Source organism: Sapajus apella, unplaced genomic scaffold, assembly GCF_009761245.1.
Source record: "Sapajus apella isolate SASKATOON/1434 unplaced genomic scaffold, GSC_monkey_1.0 scaffold15, whole genome shotgun sequence".
Classification (NCBI taxonomy): domain Eukaryota; kingdom Metazoa; phylum Chordata; class Mammalia; order Primates; family Cebidae; genus Sapajus; species Sapajus apella.
The window spans coordinates 17,347,118-17,361,704 of NW_022436955.1; the positions used below are offsets into that span (position 1 = coordinate 17,347,118).

Here is a 14,587-nt window from a genome sequence, read left to right on the forward strand (position 1 = left end):
TAAGTACCTGGTTGCTCAATCAAACCACGTTAAGTCAATCAGTTCCCTTAACAATTACAAAGATAGGACCTGGCATTGAGCCACATCCAATCAATACATTTTGAACTTTTGTAGGCCCTGCAGCAACAGCTATGAAAATTCCTCTCCATATTCCATCCCAATTCCTTGCCCTAGCCCTACCTCTTACAGAGAACCAGCAAACTGATGGGCAGACTTCCAGAGGAAGCTCAGTGGTAACAACTCGATTCCACAGAAATTAGGTTTTCCTTTCTTACATAACTACCCCCTACCAACTGTGTGGAGTGGATGTATTTCAGTCAAACCTGAGTTAGAAAAGAGGCGAGAAGCTGCTCAAGTATCTATGCTGACTTCCTCAGATGACTTGCGTGTCAACATCACAAAATTTGATACAATGGATTTAGGGCCATAGGAAGAAATGAGCCCTGAAATTAGGTTTTCCAAATCTAATTCAGAACTACTGTCTACTATGCAAATCCATGAGCTAAGTGAGAACAAAACATGACATTTAGGGATTCGATTTCTAGCAAAACCTGGGTCTCTTTTTACTGATCTAAAACCTAATCATGATTCAAGATACTTAGTTCTAGGAGACAGTGTCAGGAACCCTCTGCACTGGGGTCTGGGAGGTTCAGATTGTATCTCATCACTACCATTCCTTATTCTAACCCAGTGCTCAGTGGATATGCTCAATTTAGATGGCTGAACACACATTTTACTTTGTGAAGTACTGAGAACAGTGAGCTCGTTTCTCCAAGTTCAAGTTACAAGGACAGCCAGGAAGACAAGGGCTTCCCACGCAACTAAGCAGGAGAAATTCTTAGGGGTAGGCTGGAACGTTTCTGGAACTGGGCCTCTTCCAGCAGACAGGCTCTCATTATGCCCTAAAGGCCCTCAGGAACCCAGCTGAGATGGGTGCTGCAGAAAACGGGTCCACATATACACCATTCCCACGGGCAGGGGTGTATCTGGGTTCTTCTGTCCTGACCCTTCCTATGGTCCTATGGAGCCAAGGATCTCTTCTGGTGCTGTGTCAGTAAAACGAGCACCTGTTAAGACTCCCCAGCTGGAATTCATGCTAAAATCCCCATACTAAAATCCTCAGGGTGGAAGGAAGCTAAAACAGAGAAAGAATCAGCCACCCTTCCTCAATATCCAATGGGAAGAGGGGTGGCTATCCACATGGTTATCGAGCCCATGTTTCATCAACACAGCAAAAAGAACCAGGAAAAACCAGAAATCACCACAGACCTGGGAGTGGGGAGCCACAGAGTGCTCCAAGTAGCATCTGAAGGAAGGAGTCTACTCGGTTCTTCCTGCTCTAACTTGGGCTCAAACCTCCCACCTACATCCTAATTTTCAGAAAAAGACACATGGACGCTAGTCACCTTAAAAACTAGGTTTCTATTTCTGGTTAGATTCTAGAGTGGCAGAACTCAGGATTGAAACTATAACCAACCCAGTCCTACCACAGCCTGCCTTCCTTCCTCCCAGAGGTAACATTGTACAAAACTTTATTTACAGGAAAACCAGTTAAAAATTACGGGTGTGTGCAAAAGTAGACAAGAGAGCCAGACATATCAATGTAGGGACGGCTTTGGGGAATAGGGGCATTGTGTTCCACACTGGAGCCTGGGGTCATGTATCATGTACTAGGTTGGGAGAAGTGTAGCAAATCTCAGTGCCAATTTGTGGGGAAGCCAGTCATTCCAGGAGAAGGGGTGAGGGGAAAGAACTGTTGGCTTTCAAAATGCAGTCTTGATTATCCAGTTACCCCCCTACGACATGGCAGAAGCCGGGTGGCGGCGATGGTGGTGGGGGAAACGAAACACACAGTCCCTGGCAAGCCCCACGGGGAAAGGAGGGCTCAGAAGGCATAGCGGGTCCGGATATCCTCGAGTTTCTTGGACACCTCGGGTGGGGTTCGGTCCAGTTCTTCAGAGACGTTCTTTTGTTTGTTGGGTTCCATGGAATTGAACTGCTCACACAGGTCTCCATCAATCACATTCTAAGATACGGAGAAAGCAGAAGAAAAATAAGTGAGATGCCCAAAGAAAATGGCACTCACTAAGGCAGCAATTGTAGGAAAAGTTGATTTTAGTTTTTGAAAGTGTCTTACTCTATCATCCAGGTTGCAGTGCTGTGGGACAGTCATAGCTCACTGCACTCTCAAACTCTGGGGTCAGCCTCCCAACCGGCTGGGACCACAAACATGCGCCATCACGCCCAGCCAGGGAATGCTTTTTATTCTCTACCTGATACCTGAGCACCACTTGTAGAGCCAGGAACACTATCTAAGTTGACTCTTGGTACTCAGAGTTCAGAATGGCAGAAGCAGGTGAAGCATTTGCTCTGGCTGTGGTCTGCCGTAAGGGGAGCTGCCCTCCCTGGTATTATTCCCATCAATACATTCACACCCTGTATTGCTCCTTTACCCACGATCTCCCTTTTCAGCTCAGATTCCCCCAACTTACCTTCACAGGGAAGTAGTAGGAACGAAAGCTGAGGTGGTCCCGCCCACAGAGAGGGGGATGTTCAGATCGCAGGTGCATTTCCACATGCTGGAAGAAGTCATGGTCCTGGAAGAAGAAACAAAAAAGACTGTCACTGAGAAGTGATTTCAACTACAGTTTTTACAAGCACAAGGAACAGACAAGCTACTGATTTTTACCACACAAACACATGGGAAATATCTAATCACTTTCTGATAATCACAGGTTTTTCTGCTACAACAGGATAGTTAAAACCCAAAAGGAGACCTCATGTCATCTGCAGTGCAAGAGAGAATGCCACACAAAAAGGGTTTGTGAGGTCAGATTCCCAATCCCAGCTTCCGTGTCTGGAACAAAACATGCCAAACTCTGCCAGACCTCAAGTTGATCATGTGTGCCTCTGCAGGCATCATCCCATCAATACCATCAATCCTAGTCTGTAGAGTTAGGTTCTAGAGTTTTGGGCTCAGACTAACCATGTAAACTTACACTGGACTGAAGCAAACCCTAGTACAGTATAAAAACAAATGGCCTTCCCCAGGTGTGGGGGAATCAAGATTCCTATCTCCCCAAGAACTTCTGTCACTTTATAATTTCCAGAACATTATTCATTATATGTGAGGACAAATAAATTTGACCTCTTAGGTAGATTCAACACCAAGAAACAACCTTAAAAGCCAAGGCCAGAGCAATGTGGGCACTCTTACTTCATGAGACGTGAATGGCACAAGGATGCCAATTCCTCCTGACAAGGTGGTATAGACAAGTGATTCTGAGCCTCCAGGGATCAGCGTGGTCTTCTGTAAGGACAGTACTGTCTCCCCGACATGGTAGTTCATGATCACCTCTGCCTGCGAGTCAGAAACAGATTAGTGACTGTGTGTGCCCTCAGTAGCCTCCCTGGACTCCCAGGAGCAAGCAGTGCTCCCAAAGGCACATTTCACCATCTATTAACATCCAAAATTATTATAGAGACCAAGGTGGGAGGACTGCTTGAGCCCAGGATTTCGAGATCAGCCTGGGCAACACAGTGAGGCCTCATATACCCACACCCACAAAATTTACCAGATTTGGGGGCATGTACTGTACTCCCAGCTACTCAGAAGGCTGAGGGGGAAGGATCACTTGAGCCCTGGATGCGGAAGCTGCAGTGATCTGTGATTGCACCACTGCACTCCAGCCCAGGTGACAGAGTGAGACCCAAAAATTACTGAAACCTAAAAATACTTTAAAATTCTCTCATTTACTTAAAGCTTAATGCCTCACAAAACATGCTAAAGTTACTGTTCATCATTTCTTAAACAATAAGAACCATTTTGTTAAATTTATCAAGTTGTCATAAAAAAAAGGAAGACACAAAACAATTACAAACTAGCAATTACTAGGCTTGTCCTCTAAAAGAGATCTCTCCAAAAGTCCAAAGATGCTCTATTAAAGCAGCGCATGCCTACAGGAGATAGTAAAGCCCGGGACAAACCTCAGAGCAGAGGACTGGGAATGGACCCTCTCTAAGGAATTCACTATCCTCCAAGGACATTTTTGCAGATGGGTAAGAAAGGACTATGGATGGAGAACACTCAGCACAGTCATATGCACTGTGAATAATTCACCAAAGGCAATTTCTTCAGTGAGGGCAACAGGAAAAGGCACTAAGCAGCGTGCTCCCTAGGGCCCATTCTGCAATCTTACCTTCTGGGAGGCCCCATTGAGCAAACCACGGTCCCACAGGGCTTTGTTTCCCGTAGGGTCTTCATCCACTTCATCGTTGGTGTTGGGTGGGAGCCTCACCTACAAGGAAGTAACACAAGTCACAGTGTTGGGGCCAGAACCTGCTCACCTGGGTCTCCAGGCAACATGTCTGGCCCAGGTTCTTGCAGGTCAGCCACAGGGGCAGTGCCTAGGCAGAGGCCTGAGCCCACGTGTACTATACCTGCTCTGGTGGGCAGGAGCTTTGTCTTAAGAACAAGAAACTCAAAAGAATCAACCCATGAGCAAGGGTTTATTTAACACAGCTAAGAGTAAAAGCAAAACCACACAACATAAGAGACACTCCAAAGTTCTTATAAAACATGAAAAGAAATATAGCCATTAGCTCAAACTAAACCTATCATTATTAAATCACGTTCAATAAGGAGGAGGGAGATAAACCACAAAGAAAAATCCAAAGACTAGTAAGAAGGCTTAAAGGACAGACTGTTTGTACAGTTAGATTTGGTAGAATGGAATTTTATACCCCTTAGTACTTCTCAGGTTGGGGATCATGATCCTGTGTCCTTGGCTTTACCTACAACAACAAACTGAGCCAGCTTTCCTACACATCACTGTAATCCAAGTTAACAACTTCAACTCACCACACATATGTTGCCAAACTTGTCTGCCCCAGCCACAGTGTCATAGTCCAGGAGGCTGGCTGTAGTGACCCATCGGGGGTAGGTGTCATCAGCAAAGATGATAAGCTGGTTTTCATTACGCTTGTAGCGAACCCAGATAAAACTTTCTTGGACGTCAGATACAATTACCCTATGTCCAATAGTCTGGATCCCAGAGATATAATTGGCAATATGCTGGGAAAAACAAGGACAATAGTGGGTGCAACCTTGGGGTTCAGAACCCAAAGTCCAGTTTTCCAAATGACATATACAGGGTCAGCAGAACAGCAAATATCAGAGAACATCAGTCAGGAATGAATTCTAGAATAAATTCTAGGTGGGAAAAAAAGCCAAATAGCTTTTTATATAGTGCAAACATATGCCTAACTCTCACAGTTACATTCCTCATAGAAGCTAGCGGCCGGGTGCGGTGGCTCACACCTATAATCCCAGCACTTTGGGAGGCCAAGGAGGGTGGATCACTTGAGGTCAGGAGTTTGAGACCAGCCTGACCAACCTGGTGAAACCCCATCTCTACTAAAAATACAAAAATAGCCAGGTGTGGTGGTGCACCTCTGTAATCCCAGCAACTCAGGAGGCTAAGGCAGGAGAATCGCTCGAACCCAGGAGGCGGAGGTTGCAGTGAGCCAAGATTGCGTCACTGCACTAAAGCCTGGGTGACAGAGTGAAACTCTGTCTCAAAAAAAAAAAAAAAAAAAAAAAAAAAAAGCTAGCAAGATAGAAAGCTGGTTCTTGCTTCTTGTTTGATAAATTAAGAAATGAGATCCTTCTACTCCTGCTCCTCTCAAAACCCAAGGGCCAGCTGGGTGCAGTGGTTCACATCTGTAATCCCACACTTTGGGAGGTCAAGCCAAACAGATCATGAGGTCAGGAGTTCAAGACCAGCCTGGCCAACATGGCAAAACCCGGTCTCTACTAAAGATACAAAAAATTAGCCGGACGTGGTGGCACATGCCTGTAATCCCAGCTTCTTGGGAGGCTGAGGCAGGAGAATCGCTTGAACCCAGGAGGTGGAGGCTGCAGCGAGCCAAAATAGCACAACTGCACTCCAGCCGGGGCAACAGGGCGAGACAAAAAACAAAAAAACCCTAGGGCCTAATTCTGAAGCTGGAATTAGGGCAACACAGTAAGTCCAAATAAAGATAAGATTTTAAAAATCAATGCCCACAACCCCACCAATGCCTCCCCCCTTGACAGGTGAGCTAGATCTCAGCACCAATGCTAGCACATTTACCTTATTCTCACACTTTCGGAGTAACTTCTTCTTTCCCAGGTCATAGACACGCAACAGCTTCCCCACACCAATCAACACCCTCCCCTGGAATGGGGCAATGGCAGCAGGGACCTCTTCCACTGGAGTCTACAGAGGAAAAGCAGTTAATGCAGCTATTACAACAGCCAGCCAGCCACAGGTCCCGCCCCTCTGCCCAGAAATAGCTCCTTCCACAGGAGCCTATCAATACCAGTGATCTTATTTTGCTCATCAGAGAAATAAAACACATATACAGTAGCTTCTAATGAATCAGGGTGTTGGGATGAACAGGTCCCATATATATGCTGCATTTCACCCAGCAGAGGGATCAATGCTATAAGTAACAAGGAGTTTTGGTACCTGATGACTGCTGCCCAGAGACTGTGCTCGGTTTAACTGGCCTCCTAACAGTAAAGCCTGAGCATCTAAGAAGGGACTGTCATTTGTGGAGGGACAGGAAAGAAACGCTAGTAAAAAGTGACATTTTTTTTTTTTTTTTCTGAAACAGGGTCTCACTGTCGCTCAGACTGGAGTGCTGTGGCAGGCACAACCATGGCTCATCGTAGCCTGGACTTCCTGGGCTCAGGTGATCCTCCCACTTCAGTCTCCCAAGTAGCTGGGACTACAGGCATGCACCACCACCATGCCCGACTAATTATCTGTATTTTTTTGCAGAAATCGGGTTTCACCACATTGCCCAGGCTGGTCTCAAACTCTTGGGCTCAAGAGATCTGCTCAACTCAGCCTCCCAAAGCACTAGGATTACAAGAGTGAGCCACCACACCCAGCCTAGCAACATCGTACTTGTAAAGGAGAGACAAATTTAACAAGCAAGAGGGTCTATGCAGTATTTCCTAGAGGATACTCCTCTTATGGTAGGGTTGAAGGAATCCACATGCTGTCACTGTGGAGAGGAGAATATTCTTTTTATTTTAAAAATTACGGTAAAAGAGACATAATATAAAGTTTAGCATCTTAATCTTTTTTTCGTTTTCTGAGATGGAGTCTCACTCTGTCACCCAGGCTAGAGTGCAGTGGCACAATCTCGGATCATTGCCAACCTCTGCCTCCTGGGTTCGAACAACTCTCCTGCCTCAGCCTCCCGAGTAGCTGGGATTACAGGCGCCCACCGCCACACCTAGCTGATTTTATGTATTTTTAGTAGAGATAGGGTTTCACCATGTTGGCCAGGCTGGTCTCGAACTCCTGACCTCAGGGACAGTCTGCCCACTTCAGCCTCCCAAAGTGCTGGGATTACAGACATGAGCCATGGCGCCCAGGCAATCATTTTTAACTATACACTTCAGTGGCATTAAGCACATTTACTGTTGTGTAACCATCATGTCCAGAATTTTTTTCATCTTCCCAAACTGAAACTCTGTACCCATTAAAAGTAACTTCATTTATCTTTTTTCTGGGAACGCAGGCGGAAAAGATTTTTTTTTTTTTTGAGACAGAATCTTAACTCTGTCGCCGAGGCTGGAGTGCTGGACAGATCACTACAACCTTTGCCTCCCGAGTTCAAGCAATTCTCCTGCCTCAGCCTTCCAAGTAGCTAAAGATTATAGGCACCCGCCACCACATCTGGCTGATTTTTGTATTTTTAGTAGAGATGGGGTTTCACCATGTTGGCCACACCAGTCTGGAACTCCTGACCTCAGGTGATCCGCCCAGCTCAGCCTCCCAAAGTGCTGGGATTACAGGCATGCGCCACAATGCCAGGCCAGAATTTTAATTCATTAAACTGCTGAATTTTGGTCACAAATTCTTGCCTGCTTAAGACAGTAAACAAGGGGCTCATTAAGTATGCATCTATCTCCCCATTATGACTAGGCAGCACAAAGGCTTCCTATGGAACACATAGGCAATCACTGTAGCTAGAAGGCCCCAGCATTTTCCATGTGCTAGAAAGAGATGGTCACCAAAAGACTTGACCTATAATATAAGCAAAGTGGGAGAATTCAATAGGACTTAAGAACTAGGAGAACCACTGGCTGATTCCTACCTTGTGCAAAAACTCCAGTTTTTCCCCATTGTTCACAAGCTTGTAAGTATAGACAAAGCCCCCTGCCACAGATCGGGGGTTCAGTATCAAGTCCTTGGCCACACCAACCAGCACATACCAGTCTTCACCAGTGTTGGAGAACCTGCACACAGCCACACTACACACAGAGGAAGAAGCAAGAGTCACAGGCCTTAGTGAAAACCCACAGAGCTCCTGTTCCAGTCTACCAAACCCTGGACTGTCCTGGGCTCCTTACCTAAAAGCTGCCTCATTCTGTTCCAGCTGGACAAGGTCCAGTGTGTTCCCCTGAATGGGATTCATCACCCGGATCACAGAGGCCCACTGCCCATTGCCAGCCTTGGGAGCGCCAAAGATGGATTCAGGGAGGTTTTCGTTGAGGAATGCTGCTGCCATCTCTGCGGCCAGCTCCCGCTCATCTTCCCCTGCTGCTTCCACCATTTCCTAAACCCCAAAAAAACAAATAACTGAGTTGGCGTGCTCAGATTTGGGGCTGGCTGAGAAAAGGATAGGTAGTAAGAACACTCCAGGGGCCTCTTAATACATAAAGCAGCAAAGTCTGTCATCCCAACCAGGATTTCCCAAAATGAAGATTAAAGGGAAAAGTATACCGACTAGAGAAGACAGAAGGTCACAAAAAGGAAATCCAGACATTGCTAGTTACATATTAGTAGAAAACACCAAAAACAGCTGTGACAAATATTGGACTAATGGTCTGAGAAAAATGACAACGGAAACCCCGTTTTTCTATCCAACCCATCTGATTTCCCTTGCTAAGACTACTCTGTCTCCATTCTTTCAGGCTGGATCCAGTTCTACATGGTTGTAGCTATTTGGTTTTAGCTAGGAAATGAATTGTAGAAAGAGCTGGTGTTGTGGAGAAAATGAAAGCTGTCTCCTTTGGGCCCAAATCCAGGAAACAGTCTATTTTGGAAGCTCAAGAACTAAAGAATTCTGTTTTAGAAGGGAACTTAATTGTGAATAAATGGAGGTCACAGTATAGTCCTGGGTTAAAAGAAAGGCTCTAAAATGAAGTACTTTGGAGCAAAGGCCTCTGCTTAAAGAAGCTGAAAGCAGCCTAGATCTTTAAAAACATAGTATGTTTTTTTATAAGAATATAATAACAGTAACAGGAGTTTAAACTTTTAATAGTCTCATTTCCAAAGCACCACTGGTATGCAGTGGCATGATCATAGCTCACTGTAGCCTTGAACTCCTGGGCTCAAGTGATCCTCCTGCCTCAGCCTCCCAAATAGCTGGAACTACAGGTGTGAGCCACCACACCAAGCTAACTTTAAAATATTTTTAATAGAAGTGCGTTTTTGCTATGTTGCCCAGGATTATCTCGAGCTAGTGGCCTCAAGCAATCCTCCCACCTCAGCCTCCCCAAGTGCTGGAAGGTTTAAACTTTTCAACCTAATTTCACATATCTTCTAACAGAACCCCTGAACAGCAGTCTCATTACCTCTGCCATCTGCTGCTTTCTCTGAGCTTTTGTGGCCTCAGTGTAGGCATTGTGGTCCGTTTCAATGATAATAAGATTGTTACTCTCAGGGTGGATGACAAATTTTCTGGGTGTGTACTGCAGTGGGAAGGCTACTTGATTGAAGACAGCACCAAGCTTCTCTAATGCCAAAATCCTGTGACAAAAAGCAAGGCAGTCATTTAATACTCCTCAGAACCTAGAAATTGGATGTTGAAATAGACTTTGAGCAGTCAGCAAACACATTAATCCCTGAACCTCTAATGTTGGCATTAGGCAACATTAAACAACGATCTCCTCATCTAGAAGATTCTGCGCTGCAGACAAAGAGATCCAAGAAGGGCCTTCCCATTTGGCAACACCCTACCACAATTATGGTAATTCTAGTTCCTACCAATGAAACACAAACAATTGTCAAAAAACTTTTTTTTTAAATCACTCCAATGATAATAAAGAGTACCAATTCCAAATTTGTTGTGAAACACTGCAATTACCTGAACATATATGGTATTTGTAGTGACTGTGCAACACGGTTTAGGAAAACTATGTCAATGCAAGAGACAGAAACAAGGGACCTAAAAATTTCTGTCAAATTGGACAGAGATGCACACATAAGACAAACTATGTGCAAAATGAGCAGAACCCAGGTACTCTAAAAAATATAGTTACCTGGCTGGGTGCAGTGGCTCACGCCTGTAATCCCAGCACTTCGGGAGGCCAAGGTGGGCGGATTACGAGGTCAGGAGTTCACGATCAGCCTGACCAACATGGTGAAACCCATACCTACTAAATATACAAAAATTAGCCGGGTGTGGTGGCATGTGCCTGTAATCCCAGCTACCCAGGAGACTTGAGGCAGGAGAATCACATGAACCCTCTATAGTTACCTGCTCTCTAATGATGGAGTTTTATTTGTAGTTTATTCTCAACATTAAAAAAAGTAGAGGCTGGGCATGGTGGCTCACACCTGCAATCCCAACACTTTGGGAGGCTGAGGTGAGCAGATCACCTAAGGCTAGGAGTTCAAGACCAGCCTGGGCAACACTGAAACACCAACTCTACTAAAAATAAGAAGAAGAAGAAAAAAAAGCTGGGTGTGGTGGTGCATGCCTATATTCCCAGCTACTTGGGAGGCTGAGGTGGGAGGGTCTCTTGAGCCCAGGAGCTCGAGACCAGCCTGGGCATCATGGTGAAATCCCATCTCTATAAATAAAACAAAAATTAGCTGGGCATGATGGCATGTGCCTATAGTCCCAGCTACTTGTTGAGGCAAAAACAGCTTGAGCCCAGGAAGTTGGGGCTGTAGTGAGCCATGATCACACCACTGCACTCCAACCTGTACGACAAACAGAGTAAGACCTAATCTCAAAAAATAAATTTAAAAATGAAAATAATTAAATTTTAAAAATAAACAAACTGCTCCCAAGAACTCTGCTTTTATTTGTCTCAAACAGTCATCTTCCCTAATTTAGTTTTAGGGGGAAGTAAGTTCTGTTGCTAGGAAATCTAAAAATCTGTAGGGATTGTCTAAATCTATAGCAATTCAGGAGTTAGGGACCACAGATGAGGCTGTAAGACTGGGCTTAAAAAACAAGGAAAACATTGACAGGCAAGTATATACATGAGTGAAGCATTCCAGCACAGGCAGAGATACATACAAAGATGACGGAAAGAAAAAGGACAATGACCAAGAAAAGACCCTGAAAGCTGTTGCAAAGAAATTTTGGGAGCTCATTTGATAAGCAATAGTGATTAATCTATCAAGAGGCCAGTTTCATTATGAACAGCCAATAGTTATAACCAGGATGTGCACATCTTTGGTGGCCTAAGTTTAAAAGCCCCCCAAAACTTAAGGAAGCCAAACTGACTGGGTTATTTCAGGTTATTTTCCATCTTGCAAGGAATATTACATACAGTGCTCAAACTTCACATCAATATTCCCAGGAAGAACAATTTTGTCAACTTGAAAAAGGTCTAAATAACTTATATGTTGTTTAAAATTTAAGATTTAACACTGCAAACGACAAGAGTAAGAAAGGTTATCAATGCAGTGATCCAGTACTTGCTCTAAAACTAATCCAATGGCAATGCCCTTTCTCTAGAAAACAAAAATCTGAAATCTCAGGAAGACTGGACTGTACTGCTAAGTATTGAAGCTTGGTCGTGAAAGTCTTAACAGAAGCTATAACACCAAAACTTGGCTTCCAGGTACTAAAATCCTGAGCCAAATGAAGGTTTCAATTGTAACACACAAGTCTCATGGTAAAGTCAGTTCTCTGGCACCTCTTCACAGCCTCCTCCAACACTCTGGCAGAACCAGTCTGAGACCTTGGCAGAAAGGCTTCCTGCTGGGCTTGAAACACGGACTCACTCACCGCAGGGTGTTGGTGGAGATGGCCACAATGCCCTCGGGACACTGTTCTGAGGCAAAGCCCGATGCAAATTCCAGTGTCTCATAAGACAAAGGGGTGAGATGGAAGCGAGATTGGTAAGAATAGCTCAACCATGAGCGGCTTGACATGGCCAATACCTGAGGGGAAACACACAGCTCCACTAAGTTTGGGAAAAAACACAAGCATGGTAAGCTGACCAAAAACCCTATCCCTAAATTTCAGTGCAGAGTATCCTAAGATATTCTGGAAATCTAACAGGCTATCTTAACAAAAAGAGGGTTAGAAAGAGGCAGTGTTGCTGAGCATATACGAAAGGCATGAGCTACGAGCCATGATCTAAACAAACCACATCATCTCTCTTAGCCTGCTTCCACATTTGTAAAATGAAAATAGTGCCACAAGGCTAGACAGCTCCAAGCATTAAACGGAATGAAGGCCAGGCACGGCGGCTCACGCCTGTAACCCACTTTGGGAGGCTCAGGCAGGCAGATCCCCTGAGGTCAGGAGTTTGAGACCAGCCTGGGCAACACAGTGAAACCGCATCTCTACTAAAAATATAAAAATTAGCTGGGCACGATGGCGAGTGCCTGTAATCTCAGCTACTGGGGAGGCTGAGGCAGGAGGATCACTTGAACCAGGGAGCCAGAGTTTACAGTGAGCTGGAGTTTGCAGTGAGCTGGAGTTTGCAGTGAGCCAAGACAGCACCACTGCACTCCAGCCTGGGCAACAGCGTGCAAAAAAAAAAAAAAAAAAAGAATTACATGGAATCAATTAGCACAGTGCCCAGAAACACTAAGGTTCTTAAAACTACACAGGATACAATGTTTCCCAATCTCTTTCGCATTAGGTAGTAAAGTTAGTAATGATCTAAGACAGGTAAAACCCGAATTCTAATGGCTAGTGGTGTCCTAGATGGGAGGTTTCCAGCCCTATTTGACCAGTGAGGGGGCTAAAGGGATCAATATCTCAACCCACGTATAAATGACACGGTACCATGGAACCCCAATGAGGAGGCTCTAGGTTAGGAAACTCAGGACTTCCAACATAAAGGAAAACAATAAAGACGGTGTGGTAAATTAGTGAAAGTAAAGCTTACAACAAAGACTGTTCTCAGATGGTGCCACTAAAATCCCAAACATGTTCCCTGTCCCCAACCTTCATTACTTACGGCCTCCTGGCCTTGCATTCGGACTCGGAAGAGCTTCACGGGACGGGAACCCAGGTACCGAGTACGAGTGTCAGACAAATCTCCAGTGACAGGGTCCAGGACAGTCCTCAGCAGCACACCGTTCTAATCAAAAGGAGAGGAGCGCATGAAGCCTACTCATGATGGAAAGGTATCAGCTATGATCGGAAATCTCTCCCTTGGCTACTTCATATAAGAAATCAGAGCAGATGGAAAGAAATAACTTGGTTGTTTAAAAAAGATCCTAAATAATCAGATAGCCATTCATTCATTCTCTCACTAAATCACTTAATCATTCAAAGTTATGGACCATCTACTAAGTAAAAACAAACTTATTTGTCACTGGATCTCCTTAAAATTTCTTTTTACCATGTATGTTAAATCCTTCCTCATTAATGTATATTTCAAATAAATAAATAACCATATTGACCACGGTCCCTAAACAGCATTTTCTCTTAGGAGAACAAGGTTTCTAAAAGGAAAGACTTGTCTGGGGCTGCGGCAGAATGTTCCAGACACATGTGGGGACACTTTATTGTGCAACAAGGCGAGGAAGCCCTCACAAATAGTGGGGTTGTGTTAAAAAGGCAAACCAACTTGAAAGAGAAATTTCCACTTTTCTAGAATGAGGCAATTAAGCATCCCCCACAAAAAAAAAAACAAGCCAGGTGAGGTGGCTCACACCTGTAATCACAGCACTGTGGGAAGCCAAGGAAGGAGGACTGCTTGAGGCCAAGAGTTCAAGAGCAACCTGACCAACATAGTGAGACTCTATTTAAAAAAAAAAAAAAAAAAAAAAAAAAAAAAAAAAACACAGAAAGAGGAGTTAAATCCACACAAGTTTATGATGTTACTCTATTTTATTTTTATTTATATATTGAGACAAGCTCACTTTAAGCTCTGCCTCCCAGGCTCAAGCAATCCTCCCACCTAAGCCTCCTAAGTAGATGGGACTACAGAAATGTGCCACCTTTCCCGACTATTTTTTTATTTCTAGTAGAAACAAGGTTTCACTACGTTGCCCAGGCTAGTCTCAAACTCCTGTGCTCAAGCGATCCACCCATCTCAGCCTCTCAAAGTGCTGGAATTATAGGCATGAGCTACAGCACCTGGCCAATGTTACTCTAAAAAACAGCAAAAAACCCACTTTACTGGTCCCCACTGAAGTGAGTGCTATGGCCCTTACTCTTTACTCTGAAAACAGGGAAACAATGGAAAAAAAAAAAAAAAAAAAAAAAAAAAACAAATCCTTTTCTTGTATAAACTGTACTTACAGTAAGCAAAGAAATGCTCCCCTCCCCCAATAATTAAATCTGAATCTAACCAATTTCTTGATCTGCAATATCCAAT

General features: G+C 44.4%; 1 protein-coding gene across 1 annotated transcript in view; it reads right to left on the reverse strand.

Moving 5' to 3' along the window:
* Positions 1 to 1,402: 1,402 nt before the first annotated feature.
* The window catches only part of SF3B3 (splicing factor 3b subunit 3), a 52,208-nt gene continuing 39,023 nt past the window's right edge, over positions 1,403 to 14,587 (reverse strand). The window contains exons 16-26 of the mRNA XM_032283842.1: positions 13,220 to 13,342; positions 12,034 to 12,188; positions 9,641 to 9,815; positions 8,414 to 8,619; positions 8,158 to 8,314; positions 6,135 to 6,260; positions 4,862 to 5,074; positions 4,200 to 4,298; positions 3,218 to 3,361; positions 2,493 to 2,597; positions 1,403 to 2,026 (exon numbers count right to left, since the gene is read on the reverse strand). Of these exons, the coding sequence (XP_032139733.1) occupies positions 1,886 to 2,026; positions 2,493 to 2,597; positions 3,218 to 3,361; positions 4,200 to 4,298; positions 4,862 to 5,074; positions 6,135 to 6,260; positions 8,158 to 8,314; positions 8,414 to 8,619; positions 9,641 to 9,815; positions 12,034 to 12,188; positions 13,220 to 13,342 (1,644 nt within the window). The 3' untranslated portion in view covers positions 1,403 to 1,885. The remainder of the gene's footprint in view (positions 2,027 to 2,492; positions 2,598 to 3,217; positions 3,362 to 4,199; positions 4,299 to 4,861; positions 5,075 to 6,134; positions 6,261 to 8,157; positions 8,315 to 8,413; positions 8,620 to 9,640; positions 9,816 to 12,033; positions 12,189 to 13,219; positions 13,343 to 14,587) is intronic.